We start from the raw sequence: 15219 nt of genomic DNA, 5'->3' as shown, positions 1-15219 counted from the left end.
ACCAGGCTGCCGCATACCACATCCTACAAGGATATCTACATATATAATAAGGCTTCTAAGCCGCCATACTCCTGTCCTGGTCTAAAAGCACCATGGAGGAAACGACCAAAGGTTTTCCCTCCCCTCAGGGAAATACCACTAAAAGGGACATGGTTGGCTCTAAGGCCGCCACGTACACCTTCAGCATGGAAGGAGATAACCCTGCGGAAAAATGAACCAGCAATAACTCCAGCACTGTACCAATCGGGCAGTAAACTGGGCCCCCACTGTCCGAGACCCGCAATATGAAGTGAAAACCCATCACTTAATACATAGTTTCCTCGTGGAGGGAGCTCTGGAGTGAAGTATGGTCTCCACAACCTCAGTTGAGAGACCAAAGTCAATGAGTTGGGCCCCCTCAGAGGCCAAACCCAAAGGATCCAAATCTCTGGGCTGGGTGAAAGATCACCCAATCCACTTGAGACTGAAGGTCCCTCCTGACTGGAATCTCCAAGGGAGAGCCATCGAGGAGAGACACCGGGTCCGAGAACCAATAGGCTCGGCTAGTACGGTTCTACTAGTAGTATAATTATCCATCCCGGCGGACCTTCTCCAGAACTCCTGGGAGCAGAGTAATCGGGGAAAGATGTACAGACATAGCCTCGGCCATGTCCATACCACAACGTCCAGCCCCAAGGGAGCTGGGTGTGTGAGGGAGAACCAAAGTGGATCGTGCGTCGTATCCTGAGACGCAAAGAGATCCACTTGTGCCTGATCATAAACCCCCAAAATCCACCACCTCGGTGTGGAGCCTCCATTCCCTGGGCCTCAGCCCCTGCCTCAACAGGATGTCTGCTCCAACATATTTATGTAAGAGACCACCGATGTGTTGTCTGTATGGACAAGCACATGATGGTCCTTCAGGTCTGGGAGGAATGTCTCAACGCATTGAAGACTGCCATCATCTCCAGGCAATTTATGTGCCAAAAGAGATGATGACTCCTCCACAGGCCTTAGGATGAGCGGCCTCCCATTACCGCTCCCCAGCCGGTGAGGGAAGCATCTGTCGAGATAGAAACTTGATGGCAAAGAGCTCCCAACACCGGAACCTGGGAAAGGAACCAGTATTTCCTCCATATAACCAAGGCGCGGAGAACCTCCTCGTGATCTTGATCGTACGAAGTGGGTTTCCCCTCGGGGAGAACCCTCTGGTTCTGAGCCACCACTGCAAGGGTCTCATGTACAGTAGGCCAAAGGGTATCACATTGGACGCTGCTGCCATGAGGCCCAACAGTTTCTCAAACTGTTTTACAGTGCGTGACTGCTCATGTGGGATAGGAACCAGTATTTCCTCCATATAACCAAGGCACGGAGAAACCGCCGCGTATCTTGATCGTACGAAGTGGGTTTCCCCTCAGGGAGAACCCTCTGGCTCTGAGCCACCACTGCAAGGGTCTCATGCACAGTAGGTCAAAGGGTATCACATTGGACGCTGCTGCCATGAGGCCCAACAGTTTCTCGGACTGTTTCATAATGCGTGAATGCTCATGTGAGATAGGAACCAATATTTCCTCCATATAACCAAGGTGCGGAGAAACCGCCGCGTGATCTTGATCGTACGAAGTGGGTTTCCCCTCGGGGAGAACCCTCTGGTTCTGAGCCACGACTGCAAGGGTCTCATGTACAGTAGGCCAAAGGGTATCACATTGGACGCTGCTGCCATGAGGCCCAACAGTTTCTCGGACTGTTTCATAATGCGTGAATGCTCATGTGAGATAGGAACCAGTATTTCCTCCATATAACCAAGGCGCGGAGAAACCGCCGCGTGATCTTGATCGTACGAAGTGGGTTTCCCCTCGGGGAGAACCCTCTGGTTCTGAGCCACGACTGCAAGGGTCTCATGTACAGTAGGCCAAAGGGTATCACATTGGACGCTGCTGCCATGAGGCCCAACAGTTTCTCGAACTGTTCCACAGAGCGTGACTGGCCTAGCTTCAACTCTTTTGTGACTGTGAGGATAGCAGCTACACGAAAGGGCGATAGTGTGGCTCGCATCGTGACTGAATCCCATACCACACCAAGGAAAGTGGTTATCTGTAATGGAGAAAGCACACTCTTCTTGGCATTGAGTCTCAACCCCAATTTCTTCATCTGAGCGAGGACGACATCTCGATGCCGAACCGCTAACTGCTCTGATTCCGCCAGAATCAGCCAGTCATCGAAGTAGTTCAGAACGCGTAGTCCTCCATCCTGGCGGGGCCAGAGCTGCATCTACGCACTTTGTGAACGTGCGGGATGATAGAGCTAGACCAAATGGAAGCACCTGATAATGGTATTCTTTGCCCCAAAAAGAAAACCACAGGAACTTCCTTTGTAGAGGGAGGATGGAAGTAAGCGCCTTTTAAATCTATCGTGACAAACCAATCCTCGGATCTGATTTGAGTCACGATCTGTTTGAGTGTGAGCATCTTGAACTTGAGTTTCATGACTGCACGATACAACAGACGAAGATCTAAAATGGGACGCAACCCCCCTTTTTCAGAACAATAAAGTAGCGCTGTAAAACCCAGATTCTCTGTCGGGCGAGTACACCTGCTCTTTAGCTCCCTTCGCTAATAGAAACTCTACTTCTTGCTCCATTACCAGAGCCTACTCGAGATGTACTAACACTAGTAGCACCCCGTTGTAACGAGGTTGAGAAGAACGAAACTGGATTCTGTAACCTCTCTCTATTATCTGCAGGACCCATGGAGATATATTCGGCAGATTCTTCCAATCTGTCAGAAAATCTACTAAGGGTACCAGTCTCTCGAGACTGGCCTCTGATGTTATTGTAACAGCCACTTCGGTGACCTGAAGCATCCTGGCAGGAAACAACCGAACTGACTGTTTTTGAACCCCCCTCAGAAGGTGCGAGTTTGACACGGTGTCGTGGTGACACTGAGCCATGTGCTCGCTGGAGACCGCTGCGCCCTGAGGCACCAAGGGTGGCGGGGTTGGCAGAAAGGCCTCCTGAGGGCACCGAGGTGGGGCGGGCACCGTATACTGAGGTGTACACCGCTCCACCCCGGTCGGGGTTGCCCCCAGAGGACTGACACCAGTGGCATCAGGACCTTGGCCGAAGCCTTTTTCACAGAAAAAACAGTCCTCAGATCCATCTTCTGCTTTAAAGGCTTCTGTTGAGAATGCCATTCTGGTCCCAATTTTTCTGAGGGGGAGCACAGGAAATGACACTCTGCCTGTACAAGGAGTTTGTTAATGGCTAGTGCTGCTCCGCCCAGCAGCCCCATTTACGAAGTTATTAACTCCAAACTCATTGTACACAGGAGATTGAGAATCTTCAATTCCCTTAACTCGATGCTCAGCACATAATATTACCAATTAATTCCTCCAAATTAAATGTAGTAAAAGATCAACAAGACAAGTTACACGGTCTGGATGAAATGCTGAACTTATACATGTATCTAACTAATGAAAGTCAGATAAGCAAATTTAAGTGCAGCCCACTTATTTAATTCCTCAGAATCAAACAGCAAAAGATCAACCAGACAAGTTACACGGTCTGGATGAAATGCTGAACTTATACATGTATCTAACTAATGAAAGTCAGATAAGCAAATTTAAGTGCAGCCCACTTATTTAATTCCTCAGAATCAAACAGCAAAAGATCAACCAGACAAGTTACACGGTCTGGATGAAATGCTGAACTTATACATGTATCTAACTAATGAAAGTCAGATAAGCAAATTTAAGTGCAGCCCACTTATTTAATTCCTCAAAATCAAACAGCAAAAGATCAACCAGACAAGATAATATAGTCTGTGGCTGAATATATATATTATTTATATATAAGCTTGTATATAAAAATAGTTTCAACATACAATAAAACAATCCTAAATTCATAGCTTGCAACACACTGTGCATCTCTTTAATCAATGCATTGCATTTGTATAACCACTGGATTCTTATTGCATTTTTTCTTTTTTTTTAAATAAACAGAATGGGGAAACTTCCGATAGTGAACACACGTCGGTAACGTTCAAGAATGAACGTAGCCAGTCCACTATTATTGTTATTGCAGACCCCGTAATCTACGCGCTGCTTCAGCACACGCGAGATCCGAGATAAATAATCTTTATTGACTTTCTTCCCTCGAGAAGAAAGCCATCGGGAGCAGAGCTAAACTCTCAATAGAGCAAATGTTACACGTTGGGAATTTATGAATGAACACTGTCAGCCCCCTTTTACTAGAGCTGACCGTGCATGCTCCATTTTCAAACAAACACATGAATCGCGTGTGTCCCCACTCGTAATGAAGCAAGGGCAGGGAGGAACACACGATCCAAAGCTGTTTGCTCCCCATACTCCTGTCTAGATATAATATGCTTGTGGACATGCATCGCTCAAGTCAAGTCAAGTCAAGTCAAGTTTATTTATATAGCGCTTTTCACAACATAGGTTGTATCAAAGCAGCTTCACAGTAATAAAACAATACATCAATGTTTGTTTCTAGTGGAACGTCCACGTTTGGTAATGCTGATCAATAGTATCGTTGATTGATTAATTAAATTAAATATTCCCAAATATCCCCAACTGAGCAAGCCAAAGGCAACAGTGGCAAGGAACCGAAAAACTCCATTTGGTGACCCAATGGAGAAAAAAAAAAACCTTGGGAGAACCCGGGCTCAGTCGGGGGCCAGTTCTCCTCTGGCGTTTATGAACTAGAGGTCGGATTTAACTGTAAGATTAAAAGTATTATATGAATGCCTGGCTGAAGAGATGCGTCTTTAATCTAGTTTTAAACTGGGAGAGCGAGTCTGAGCAACGAACAGTATCAGGAAGGCTATTCCAGAGTTTTGGAGCTAAATGTGAAAATGCTCTCCCTCCTTTGGTGGATCTGGATATCCTAGGTATGACCAAAAGCCTCGAATTTACTGACCTTAAAGAGCGCAATGGATTATAGGGCGATAGAAGATCGGTTAAATAGACTGGAGCTAAGCCGTTTAGGGCTTTATAAGTCAGTAGCAATACCTTGTAATTAATACGGAACTTTATAGGTAACCAATGTAGTGATGATAAAATTGGTGTTATATGATCATATTTTCTTGATCTAGTTAGAACTCTAGCGGCGGCATTTTGGACTAACTGTATCTTGTTTATTAAGGATGCAGGACAACCAGCTAATAAAGCATTACAGTAATCTAGTCTCGAGGTCATGAACGCATGAACTAACTTTTCTGCATCAGAAACTGATAGCATATTACGTAGCTTAGCAATGTTTCTAAGGTGGAAAAAGGCTGTTCTTGTAACATATGAAATATGATTTTCAAAAGACAGGTTGCAGTCTAGTATAACACCCAGGTCTTTTACTGTAGAGGATGAAGTAACAGGACATCCTACGATGTTAAAGTTGTATTGTAAGAGGTTTTGTGGGTGGTTTTTTGAACCGATGATTAGTACCTCTGTCTTGTCTGGATTTAATAAAAGAAAATTGCGCGTCATCCAATCTTTTATATCTTTAACACACTCTGTCAATTTGGATAATTTAGCGTTTTCATCTGGCCGTGATGAAATATAGATTTGAGTGTCATCAGCATAACAATGGAAACTAATTCCATGTTTCCTTATAATATTTCCAAGTGGCAGCATATATATTGAGAATAATAGAGGGCCTAACACAGATCCCTGCGGCACTCCATAGTTTACTGGAGTTATGATCGATTTTTCTCCATTTAAATAAACAAAATGGTAGCGGTCAGATAAATACGATCTAAACCAGCTTAGTGCTTGTCCTTGAACACCAGTATAATTTTGTAGTCGATCTAAGAGTATTGTATGATCTATAGTATCGAACGCAGCACTAAGATCAAGTAAAACTAGTATTGAGATACAGCCTTGGTCAGAAGATAAAAGTAAATCATTCGTAATTTTAACAAGCGCAGTTTCAGTGCTATGATGCGGCCTGAATCCAGACTGAAACTTTTCATAGATGTCATTTTCTTGCAAGAAAGAGCCCAGTTGAGCGGACACAACTTTTTCTAGTATTTTAGACATAAAAGGTAGATTTGAAATGGGTCTATAATTTGCTAGATTATGTGGATCTAATTGTGGTTTCTTAATGAGAGGTTTTATAACTGCCAGTTTAAATGTTCTTGGAACATGACCTAAAGATAAAGACGAGTTAATAATATTGAGGAGAGGCTCCTCCACTATAGGTAACACTTCTTTCAAAAGTTTAGTTGGTATCGGATCTAGTAAACATGTTGTTGTTTTAGATGAAGTGATAAGTTTATTTAACTCTTTTTGTTCTATAGTTGTAAAGCATTGTAATTGTTCTTGCGGGGTGATAATTGAGGCTGAATTATAAGACGCAATTGAGGATTGAACGTTTACAATTGTGGTTCTGATGTTTTCTATTTTCTCAGTGAAGAACTTCATGAAATCATTACTACTAAACTGTAACGGAATATTTTGTTCAGGAGACATCTGTTTATTTGTTAGTCTAGCCACGGTGTTAAATAAGAACCTAGGATTGTTTTGGTTGTTTTCTATTAGTTTGCGGAGATGCTCAGCCCTGGCCTCTTTTAGGGCCTTTTTGTAACGTGACATACTGTCTTTCCATGCGATTCTAAAGACCTCTAAGTTAGTTTTTTTCCATTTACGCTCTAAATTACGGGTTTCTCTCTTTAGAACATGCGTAGTATTGTTGTACCATGGTGCTTTACTTTTCTCTCTAACCTTTCTTAATCTAATGGGTGCAACAATATCCAATGATCCAGAGAGAATGGTGCTCATAGTGCTAGTTAATTCCTCAAGTTCATCTGTTTGTTTGGGTTCACTGAGCAGCTGAGACAGATCAGATAAGCTATTTGAAAAATTATCTATGGTAGATGGAAGGATTGTTCTGCCTAATCGATAACGCGGCGCAGCATGACATATTACAGGAGTACGTAATATGCAAGTTACCATGTAATGGTCAGTGACATCGTCACTTTGTGGAATGATATCTATATCGGTTGGATCGGTTCCATGTGATATAATTAAATCGAGTGTATGATTAAAACGATGAGTTGGTCCGGTAACGTTTTGCTTGACCCCAAAGGAGTGTAATAAATCTGTAAACGCAGCCCCTAACGCATCATTTGAATTATCTACATGGATATTAAAGTCTCCAACAATTAATGCTTTATCAAAATTAACTAATAGGTCTGAGAGAAAATCTGCAAACTCTTTTAGGAAATCAGCGTAAGGCCCAGGCGGTCTATATACGGTAGCCAAGGCTAGAGATAATAGGGATGTTTTTCTAGCATCTAAGAGCGTAACATTTAGTACAAGTACTTCAAACGAAATAAACTTATAGCCCGTTTTCTGAGTAACATTGAGAATATCTCTATAGATTGTTGCAACACCGCCGCCACGACCAATCAGACGGGGTTCGTGCTTATAGGAGTATCCTGATGGAGTAGACTCATTTAGACCGAAATAATCATTTGGTTTAAGCCAGGTTTCAGTAAGGCAAAGTACATCGAAGCTATTATCTGTGACTATTTCATTTACAATAACTGCCTTAGGTGTGAGTGATCTAATGTTTAGAAGACCTAGCTTTAGAAATTGTTTTTGATTACTAATAGCAACATTTTCGGGTTTAATAACAATTAGATTTTTTCTAGATCCTGCAGTAGATTTATTATTTAATCTCACTAAACGAGGAATAGACACAGTTTCTATGCAATGTTCTACACTATTTATATCAGTTAAATTGGTGCAGCAGAGACTATGATTTGGACTTTTGGTTACTAGTCAAAAGGTATTTAACATTTTGGAGATGTTATCTGACAGAAGATCCGATCCGAATCTGCTTGGGTGTAAGCCATCAGCACGGTAAAGCCTAGGATGCTCCCAAAACAGATTCCAATTATTTACAAAGAGTAGTTTCTGCTCATTGCACCATGACATTAACCATTCGTTTAGCGCGAATAATCTACTAAACTTTTCATGACCTAGACGGTACGAGGGAAGCGGTCCTGACACAATGATCGTTATATCAGGCGATGTGCTGCGTACCGTATCGATCAGATTGCTGAAGTCTTTCTTCAGAACTTCCGTCTGGCGCAGCCTGATGTCGTTCACTCCCGCGTGCAGGACCACAGTTCCGACGCGCTCGTTATCGTTCAGAATCTCGGGAACGCGAGCGGCGATTTCAGAAACACGAGCACCAGGAAAGCAGTGACTATGCACCTTACTTTTATTTAACGTAGCGTGTACGTGTCGAACGATGGAATCGCCAATGATCACAGCATCGCGTTCTGTTTCGCGAAGAGGGGAGAAGCGGTTTTGTGTGGATATCTCGAAAACCGGGAGGGTCGGAGAGAGTTTTCTTGGTCTAGGCCTGACTCGCGTCTTCCGCTGCGGAAATATCCAGGCTTCGTGGTGGCATGTTGGAGCCGGAGTGAACGAGACCATGGCTGATCGCGACCTCGACGCTCGCCGATGTTGAGAAACGCACGGAGTAGACGAGGTCGGAGTCAGCGGGTTAGTAACGTTAATCTCTGATTTGTGTGCATCCGCGCGTGATGTTTCAAGAGCTAAACGCCGGTCTATCAGCTCGGCCTGTCTCACTAAAAGGTCGTGGATCTGTTTCTCAACAGCTTCCAGCTCAGACTGCACCGCGTGCAGCTCAAATGTGTCTTCACCTGCACCAAAAGGTAGACTACTTACATCTAATATATTCGCCATTTTAACAGATGGACAGTACGTTAAGTTAGCAACGACGCTACCAGTGATGCTATCAATATTAATACTAATTTATGGCTGAAGTCTTGGATATAATCCGTCTTTTTAGTGGTACGGTGTAGAGTAGACGCACGATAGGCGAAAAAAAAATGTTTGTTTGTAAATGAGTGCGGAGAAGACGCGTTCAGCCGTGATCCACGGACGTAACCTATAAGAGTATCCAGCGTTGGATCAGGCTTGAGACACGTCTGCTCAACAGTCCGCGTTGTAACTATGAGGTGAGGAAAAGTAGAAAATGTTCGTTGTAAATGAGTTTAGAGAGAAATCAAGAATTATAAATCAATCGAGCTCCAAAGACAACAACGCGTTCAGACGCGACGCATGCGCATTCGAAACAGGAACAGACACAAAGAGCAATAGTAGAGTAGTTCCTTGTGCTACTTGTTTGTCACTTCCTCACGCCACGGAGATAGACTGCTGAAGCACCGAGCTCTCTAACCAGGGTGGAAGAAGCTGTGGCGCGGGCTTCCGATCCCAGAGAGAGAGCACTGGATCCCCCGGATAAAGACAGAGAAAAGGCGGAGCCCGTCTCTAACCTCTCCGCGAGAACCATTTGCGAACCCACAATACCAACTTCCTTGCTGCCTCGGCAACACGGGGTCGGTACTGCGAGGAACGCGAGCCTGAACACCCTCCTCAAAGAGTGACAAGCGGGAACGGAGCGAGTACGATAGTAACTCGTAATGCTCGTAGTCAGCACCCTCGAGTGCTGACAGAACATGCTCCGTTCCAAACAAACAACACATACATCGTGTGTGTATCCCCACCCATAAAGACAGAGGGCAGGGAGGAACACACGATCTAAAGTTATTTTGTTCGCCATAATATTTATGCTTTTTTGACAAACAACAATAAATAAGACAGACAGTATAACACAGAGCGCTTGCTGAGGCACAGAAGCTAGCGCGGTTCTTAACCGGATGTCCTTTATCCTTTCCTGGTCGCCACGTCACCTGCCCGTGACGCCCACTCTCGCCATTGGACTAGTTGATACAAGTGCTTCAGACGCAATCACGCAGAAGCGTTCCAAAAGCGTCATCGACGCATCGCGAGTTCCCTCGAAAGGGAACAGTTATGTAAATTATTATTCTAGATTATCTTTCTCCAGGTAATTTAGAGAGATTTTTTTGTTTTGTTTGTTATTTTGGCCAGGCTCTCCCCTGAAGCTATTGCCCCTAATTTCATTATTATTATTTTTGATATTTCTGGTTTGGTTTTTGTTGCTTTTGTGCCTTTTTTTACCCTTTATAACAGAAAATTAAAAGTTAATATCGGTTGATTTGGTGGTTGTGTTGTTGATTCTGGGACAGAAGGTTGGAGATCCTCGTTCTCTCTCTCTCTTTTTTTGTAAAATGTAATTATTTACTTTGTTACCAGCTCCTCAACCCTATGGGTAGCTATGCAACACTATACCTCCTCCTCATTGTAAATATCCAAATAAGACTCTCTTTTTTATTTATCCAGAAACATACAATACAACATGCAATGCTGTAGTAATGTATTGATGTGGAAAGCAGAGATAAACAAAGATAAGTAAATACACAAACCCCTGGATCAAACGGGTTAAGAGTCAGGTGCATTTTAAAAACCATTACAAACCTTTACTGAATGTGCACTGAAACTTATTTATCTTAAGGATAAAAGGTGCAAGGTAAAATCAAAACAATGAAAAAAGTGCAATATTAGTATTGCTCAGAAAACAGAAGTTTGGTGTTTTGGTGTTTTTCTTGTAGGATCAGTGGACTGTGGCGTAACATCCTCTCACTCCACTTAATCTGGCAATGAAATCAGAAAAACATTATTAAGGCAACATGCACATAGTGTAAATAGTACAAATGTCTACACAGCATCTCTCTCCTTTTATTGCTCACCTGAAAACACCTCAACCTCACACAGCATGAGATGTTCATTGCGCCCAGGAATAAAAATGTTCACATATCGCCCCTTAATAGGCTTAAACTCAAATGATTTTGTCTCTCCAAGAGGAATGGACACAACAGTCGCAGCCCTGTGAAGACACAGTAACAGAGATGGAGAGGGGCGTATCAAAACTGCAAGAAGCATATTAAATATACTTCCTCCAAAGGCAAGTTTGTACTAAAAGTATTTATTAAAAGTAATGTTATCTTATTTACTCATTTTCTAACCACTTCTGTAATTGTTAAGAGAGAGACAATACTTACAGCTCATTATTGTTGCCATTATTTTCCAGGCTGTTGCCGATACGGATCTGAGCTCCATTTATCCTCTCTGCAGCACCATCTCCACGATTAGTGATGCTAACCCTGGTTACCTTGTAGACTAACCCCAAGTCAACTCTCCACCAGGTGTCTCTGTCCGCATTAGTCATACTGCATGACCCCAGATTGAAATTTGAATTCCTGTTGCCATCGACAGCCTTTTGAGCTACTGCTTGACCGTATGTGGTAGACTGGACAGCTGTGGCTCCAAGAGCAAGATTCCCTGTTTAACATAAAATAATAAACAGTAACTTTTATTTACTTTAATGTGCTAAAGTATAATCCCAATAAAATGGGCCAAATAATGCTAAGATTGGTAATAATATTTTTACACGTTTCATCGCAAATCAATATGTCCATATAACTATTTATTTGTTTTACATGACTGTACAATATCCCTTAAATATTTGTCTTGCTAGCAATATTTTTTTTCTTCACAGAAGCTTTACGTTTATTACAAGCAAGCTTATAAAATATTTCAACTTAAATCAATATTTTGTGTCCAAAATAATTAATTTTGTGGCTAGTAGCCATGTAGTAAGCTGTGGTCCTGATTACCCTGTCGGGTTTATTTTGCGATAACATCCGTCTTGATGTACATTATCCCTTATTGGTTACCAAATGTTCAGTAAGAATATTATACATGCACTATCGACAACATTGAAAGTAATGAAGAGCACTCACTTGGACCACAAATGTATGATGGTGTGTCCATTACTGTTGATAAAATAATAAAAGTTACACACACATTAATAAGTACATAAACAAATTCTATCAGTGTTCTCTCTGTCCCTTACCTGCAAACACCTCGACTTCACACAGAGTGAGGATTTCATCATTCCCAGGTAAAAAAATGTTGACATATCGGCCATTAACAGACTCAAATGAAAATGTTTGTGTGCCATCAGGAGCAGTGAGAATAGTTGCAACCCTGCAAATACATCAAGAACAGTGTTAAAATGAAAACCAGAAGAAACGCAACAATGCACAGGTCTAACAAATTCAATTCAGCTGTACTGAAACTAGCACTAATACAAGAAACAAATGTCTAATCACAATCTGAATAAAGTATGTTCAAGTCCATCTGCATGGCTGTGGCTCGATGAGTGGTTGGTTTGTGGAGGTACAATTTTCCTCCTGTTTTATTAAACCAGACTGAACATCGTAAACATGGGAAGATGATAAAACAATTAAAACACTTCTTACAGCTCATTGTTGTTTCCGTTGTTGTCCAGCTTGTTACCAATACGAATCTGAGCTCCTCTAAGGCGGTCTTTGCAACAGTCTCCACGATTAGTGATGGTAACGTTGCTTACACTGTAGACATTTCCAAGGTCAACTCTCCACCATGGATTAAACTCAGTTTTAGTGAAAGTGCATGAGTCCTTCTTGTAATCTGATTCTCTGTTTCCATCTATGGCATGTTGAGCATCTCCCTGTGGGTGGCCTAAGGAGGACTGCACAGCCATGCCATTAAGAGCAAGATTCCCTGTTCAAGATGATAGGAAATCGACAAAAAAAAAGAATAAGACAGGTTCAAAGCATTACAAATAAATATAAATAAATAAAACACATTTTCAATTACCATATTTCAGGGTATAATTTTAATAAATCAATCTGATCAAAATGTAATACAGAATAGTTAGAGATTTTTAAATCAGGCATTTTTACTTGTATTGTTCTAAACGTACCTTGGGAATCAGCAACGCACATCCCAGTAAAAAGTGTTAGAAACAAAATCACACACATGTCCATCCTGATATAAGACATAACAACACATCTCATATCAGCATATGAAGGAATCATTTTCAATTTCTCCTCCTCATTTAAACAAAGAAACATATATATTGCTATTGTAATGATAAAATGATATAGAAGAACCCCATGGGCCCTATTTTAACGATCTGAAACAAAAATATCAAACGCGAAACGCAAGTAACTTTGTGGGCGGATCTCGGGCGCTGTTGCTATTATACCGGCGGGATAAATGACTCTTGCGCCCGACGCAAATCTAAAATGTGTTTTTAAATTGGTCTGAAGTCACTTCATTTCTCATAGGTGTGGTTTGGGCGTAACATGAAATAAACCAATCAGAGCGACATCTCACATTCCCTTTAAGAGCAGGCGCGCTTGTTCCATGGCGGATTGCTATTATAACGGCGGATTTGCCAAGAGCGGTTCACAGCCGAGGAGACCGACGTTCTCGTCAGGGCCATAAAACAGAGAAGTGACATTGGGGATGGAGAAACACACCCAAATTAGCTTCCGTTAAACAGGCGTATAATAATTTGGGTAAATGTGTAAGCTAGATTTATGCCTATTTTTTCACATCTTCATGGACACCACAATGATTTCTCTCATGTGGAATATCTTTCCTTGTAATTATGCATGGTTTGCAAAAATGCAAAAATTTCCCCTGTGTGTAGATGAGATCAGCAAAGTGTATGCGCGTTGTGCAAACGCTACATTATGGCCAAGCATGCGCCCTTAAAATAGCATATCAACGCGCCACTGAAAACACGCCACTAAGTTTAGATGAGGTTTTTCCTGGTCTGTGGAATTGTTTTCTGAAACTGCAAAATAGCACCAGGGAATGGCCGGAACACACCTCCTCTTTTCGCTGAACCGCCCCCAGAGCGCAAGTTCATTCCCTCATTTACCGACGTGCGTCTGCCAAAGAAAAAAGTTTGCTGTGCGTAACCTGCCTCGTTCTTTGGATTTTAAATGCCTTTGCTGAGTTTGCTCTATTTTTATTTTATTTCATCTTCTACGCCCATGATATTAAGACAATTTGGTAAAACTTTACACTGTTATTATACTGTTATTATAGTTAACTAAAACTTTCTTTTCTTTCTTTTGGAACTGTATTGTTATTTTGTTGTGATTAAATAATCGCTGTACAAATAATTAACTTCCTCCTTTCAGATTCCTTAGATTCATTTTCAGATCGTGGTTCCGGTTAAACGTACCAGTTTTCATTTCGACTGATCAAAGTTCGGCCGAGATACAGCCTCTGAACCAATTTTGGGTCGACCTCGTTAAGTACACTTTTGAACAAATGTACATTTTAAAAAAACTGTTCAGTCATTTCTGTGCGGCTCGGTCCAAATATCATTTTATCCGATTTTGGACAAAATTTTAAGGAGTAGTGAAAAACCAGAATACTGTACTTTTCAAAATTCTTGAAAAGAGTCTTGATGTAAGATGTTTAATGTGATCAGCATCAGATATATTACTTTTTATTTTTCTAGATCAAATGGTTAAAAAATTATAACAATTTGAATAGAAAAAATGTTAACATTTTTTTACTTTTCTTTACCATCACTACAAGTGTGCCATATTTTATAATTTTCCTACTTACGGTTCATATGGCTGCCATTGACTCCCATTAGGGAAAAATAATAATAAGAAAACTAATGGATTCCAATTATACTGTTTTCCCGGTGTGGAGAGTGCATAAACATTCAACTCACCTGGAATTCGTCAATGTATCAACCTCACAGAAAACCTCCACGATTCAGCAGTTATCTGCTTTTAAACAAAATAATACATTTCTATATAAACAACAAATAGCAATATTAATACATGTTTATAAACAATTGCTATACTTATTTTTTATCCAATATATTATTCATATGAGTTATATTATGCCCTATCAAAACGTTTCAAAACAAAAATGTCCTATTAAACATAGATATAAATATTAATACGAACCAGCAGTCTGAAGATAGTCTAGTGGAATAATATTGTACTCAGAAATGATGCTCTATTTATTGTTGAATTAAGGCCCTCCCAACCAAATAAGTCTTATCTGATATCTGTAAAATAAACATCAACTGGACCATTACTGTCTGGGTTATGTTTGTTTTTGATCTGTTTCCCTGTTCTGGGGTGTGTTTTCCGTACGTCGCTAACTCAGTTACCTGAATTTGATTGTTGGCGATATGGCATGATCTTGGTCTGTTTGGTTTTTGACTCATCCTGGACTTGCTGTCATAGCAACATGTGCGTAAGCTTAAACCTCTCGCGAGCAGCTTATTTCATGTCAACAAGATTAGATTGCAGCTTTATAAGCGGAGCTGATGCGGGAATTCCTTTAGCGCAGTGCGATAGTAGGCTACTTTTTGATAGATATGTTTTCTGATAGATTCGTGAGGGTATCATTTATATAATTAAATGTTCGACTCGTCAGAGTCAGGCTTTAACA

At 41.4% G+C, this 15219-nt stretch overlaps 1 protein-coding gene across 3 annotated transcripts; it reads right to left on the bottom strand.

Annotated features, from left to right (window-relative positions):
* Positions 1-10191: 10191 nt before the first annotated feature.
* On the bottom strand, positions 10192-14855 carry LOC307162678 (uncharacterized protein). 3 transcript variants are annotated; one of them, XM_079878174.1, is made up of 9 exons: positions 14727-14855; positions 14486-14543; positions 12704-12768; positions 12219-12501; positions 11810-11943; positions 11697-11729; positions 10956-11235; positions 10644-10780; positions 10192-10547 (listed from the first exon to the last, which is right to left on the bottom strand). In XM_079878174.1, exons 3-9 carry the CDS (start codon positions 12765-12767, stop codon positions 10543-10545), a joined length of 936 nt encoding a protein of 311 aa, XP_079734300.1. In that variant the 5' UTR covers position 12768; positions 14486-14543; positions 14727-14855; the 3' UTR covers positions 10192-10542. The 3 variants fall into 3 exon arrangements, with proteins under 3 accessions (XP_079734300.1, XP_079734301.1, XP_079734302.1); XM_079878175.1 differs by having other exon boundaries at positions 14486-14540; positions 14727-14801; XM_079878176.1 differs by lacking the exons at positions 14486-14543; positions 14727-14855 and having other exon boundaries at positions 12704-13398.
* Positions 14856-15219: the final 364 nt, after the last annotated feature.

The sequence above is a fragment of the Squalius cephalus genome (genome assembly GCF_949319135.1).
Source record: "Squalius cephalus genome assembly, chromosome: 8".
Taxonomy (NCBI): domain Eukaryota; kingdom Metazoa; phylum Chordata; class Actinopteri; order Cypriniformes; family Leuciscidae; genus Squalius; species Squalius cephalus.
The sequence above is the reverse complement of the archived record's forward strand: the minus strand, read 5'-3'. Positions and strand labels throughout refer to the sequence as shown.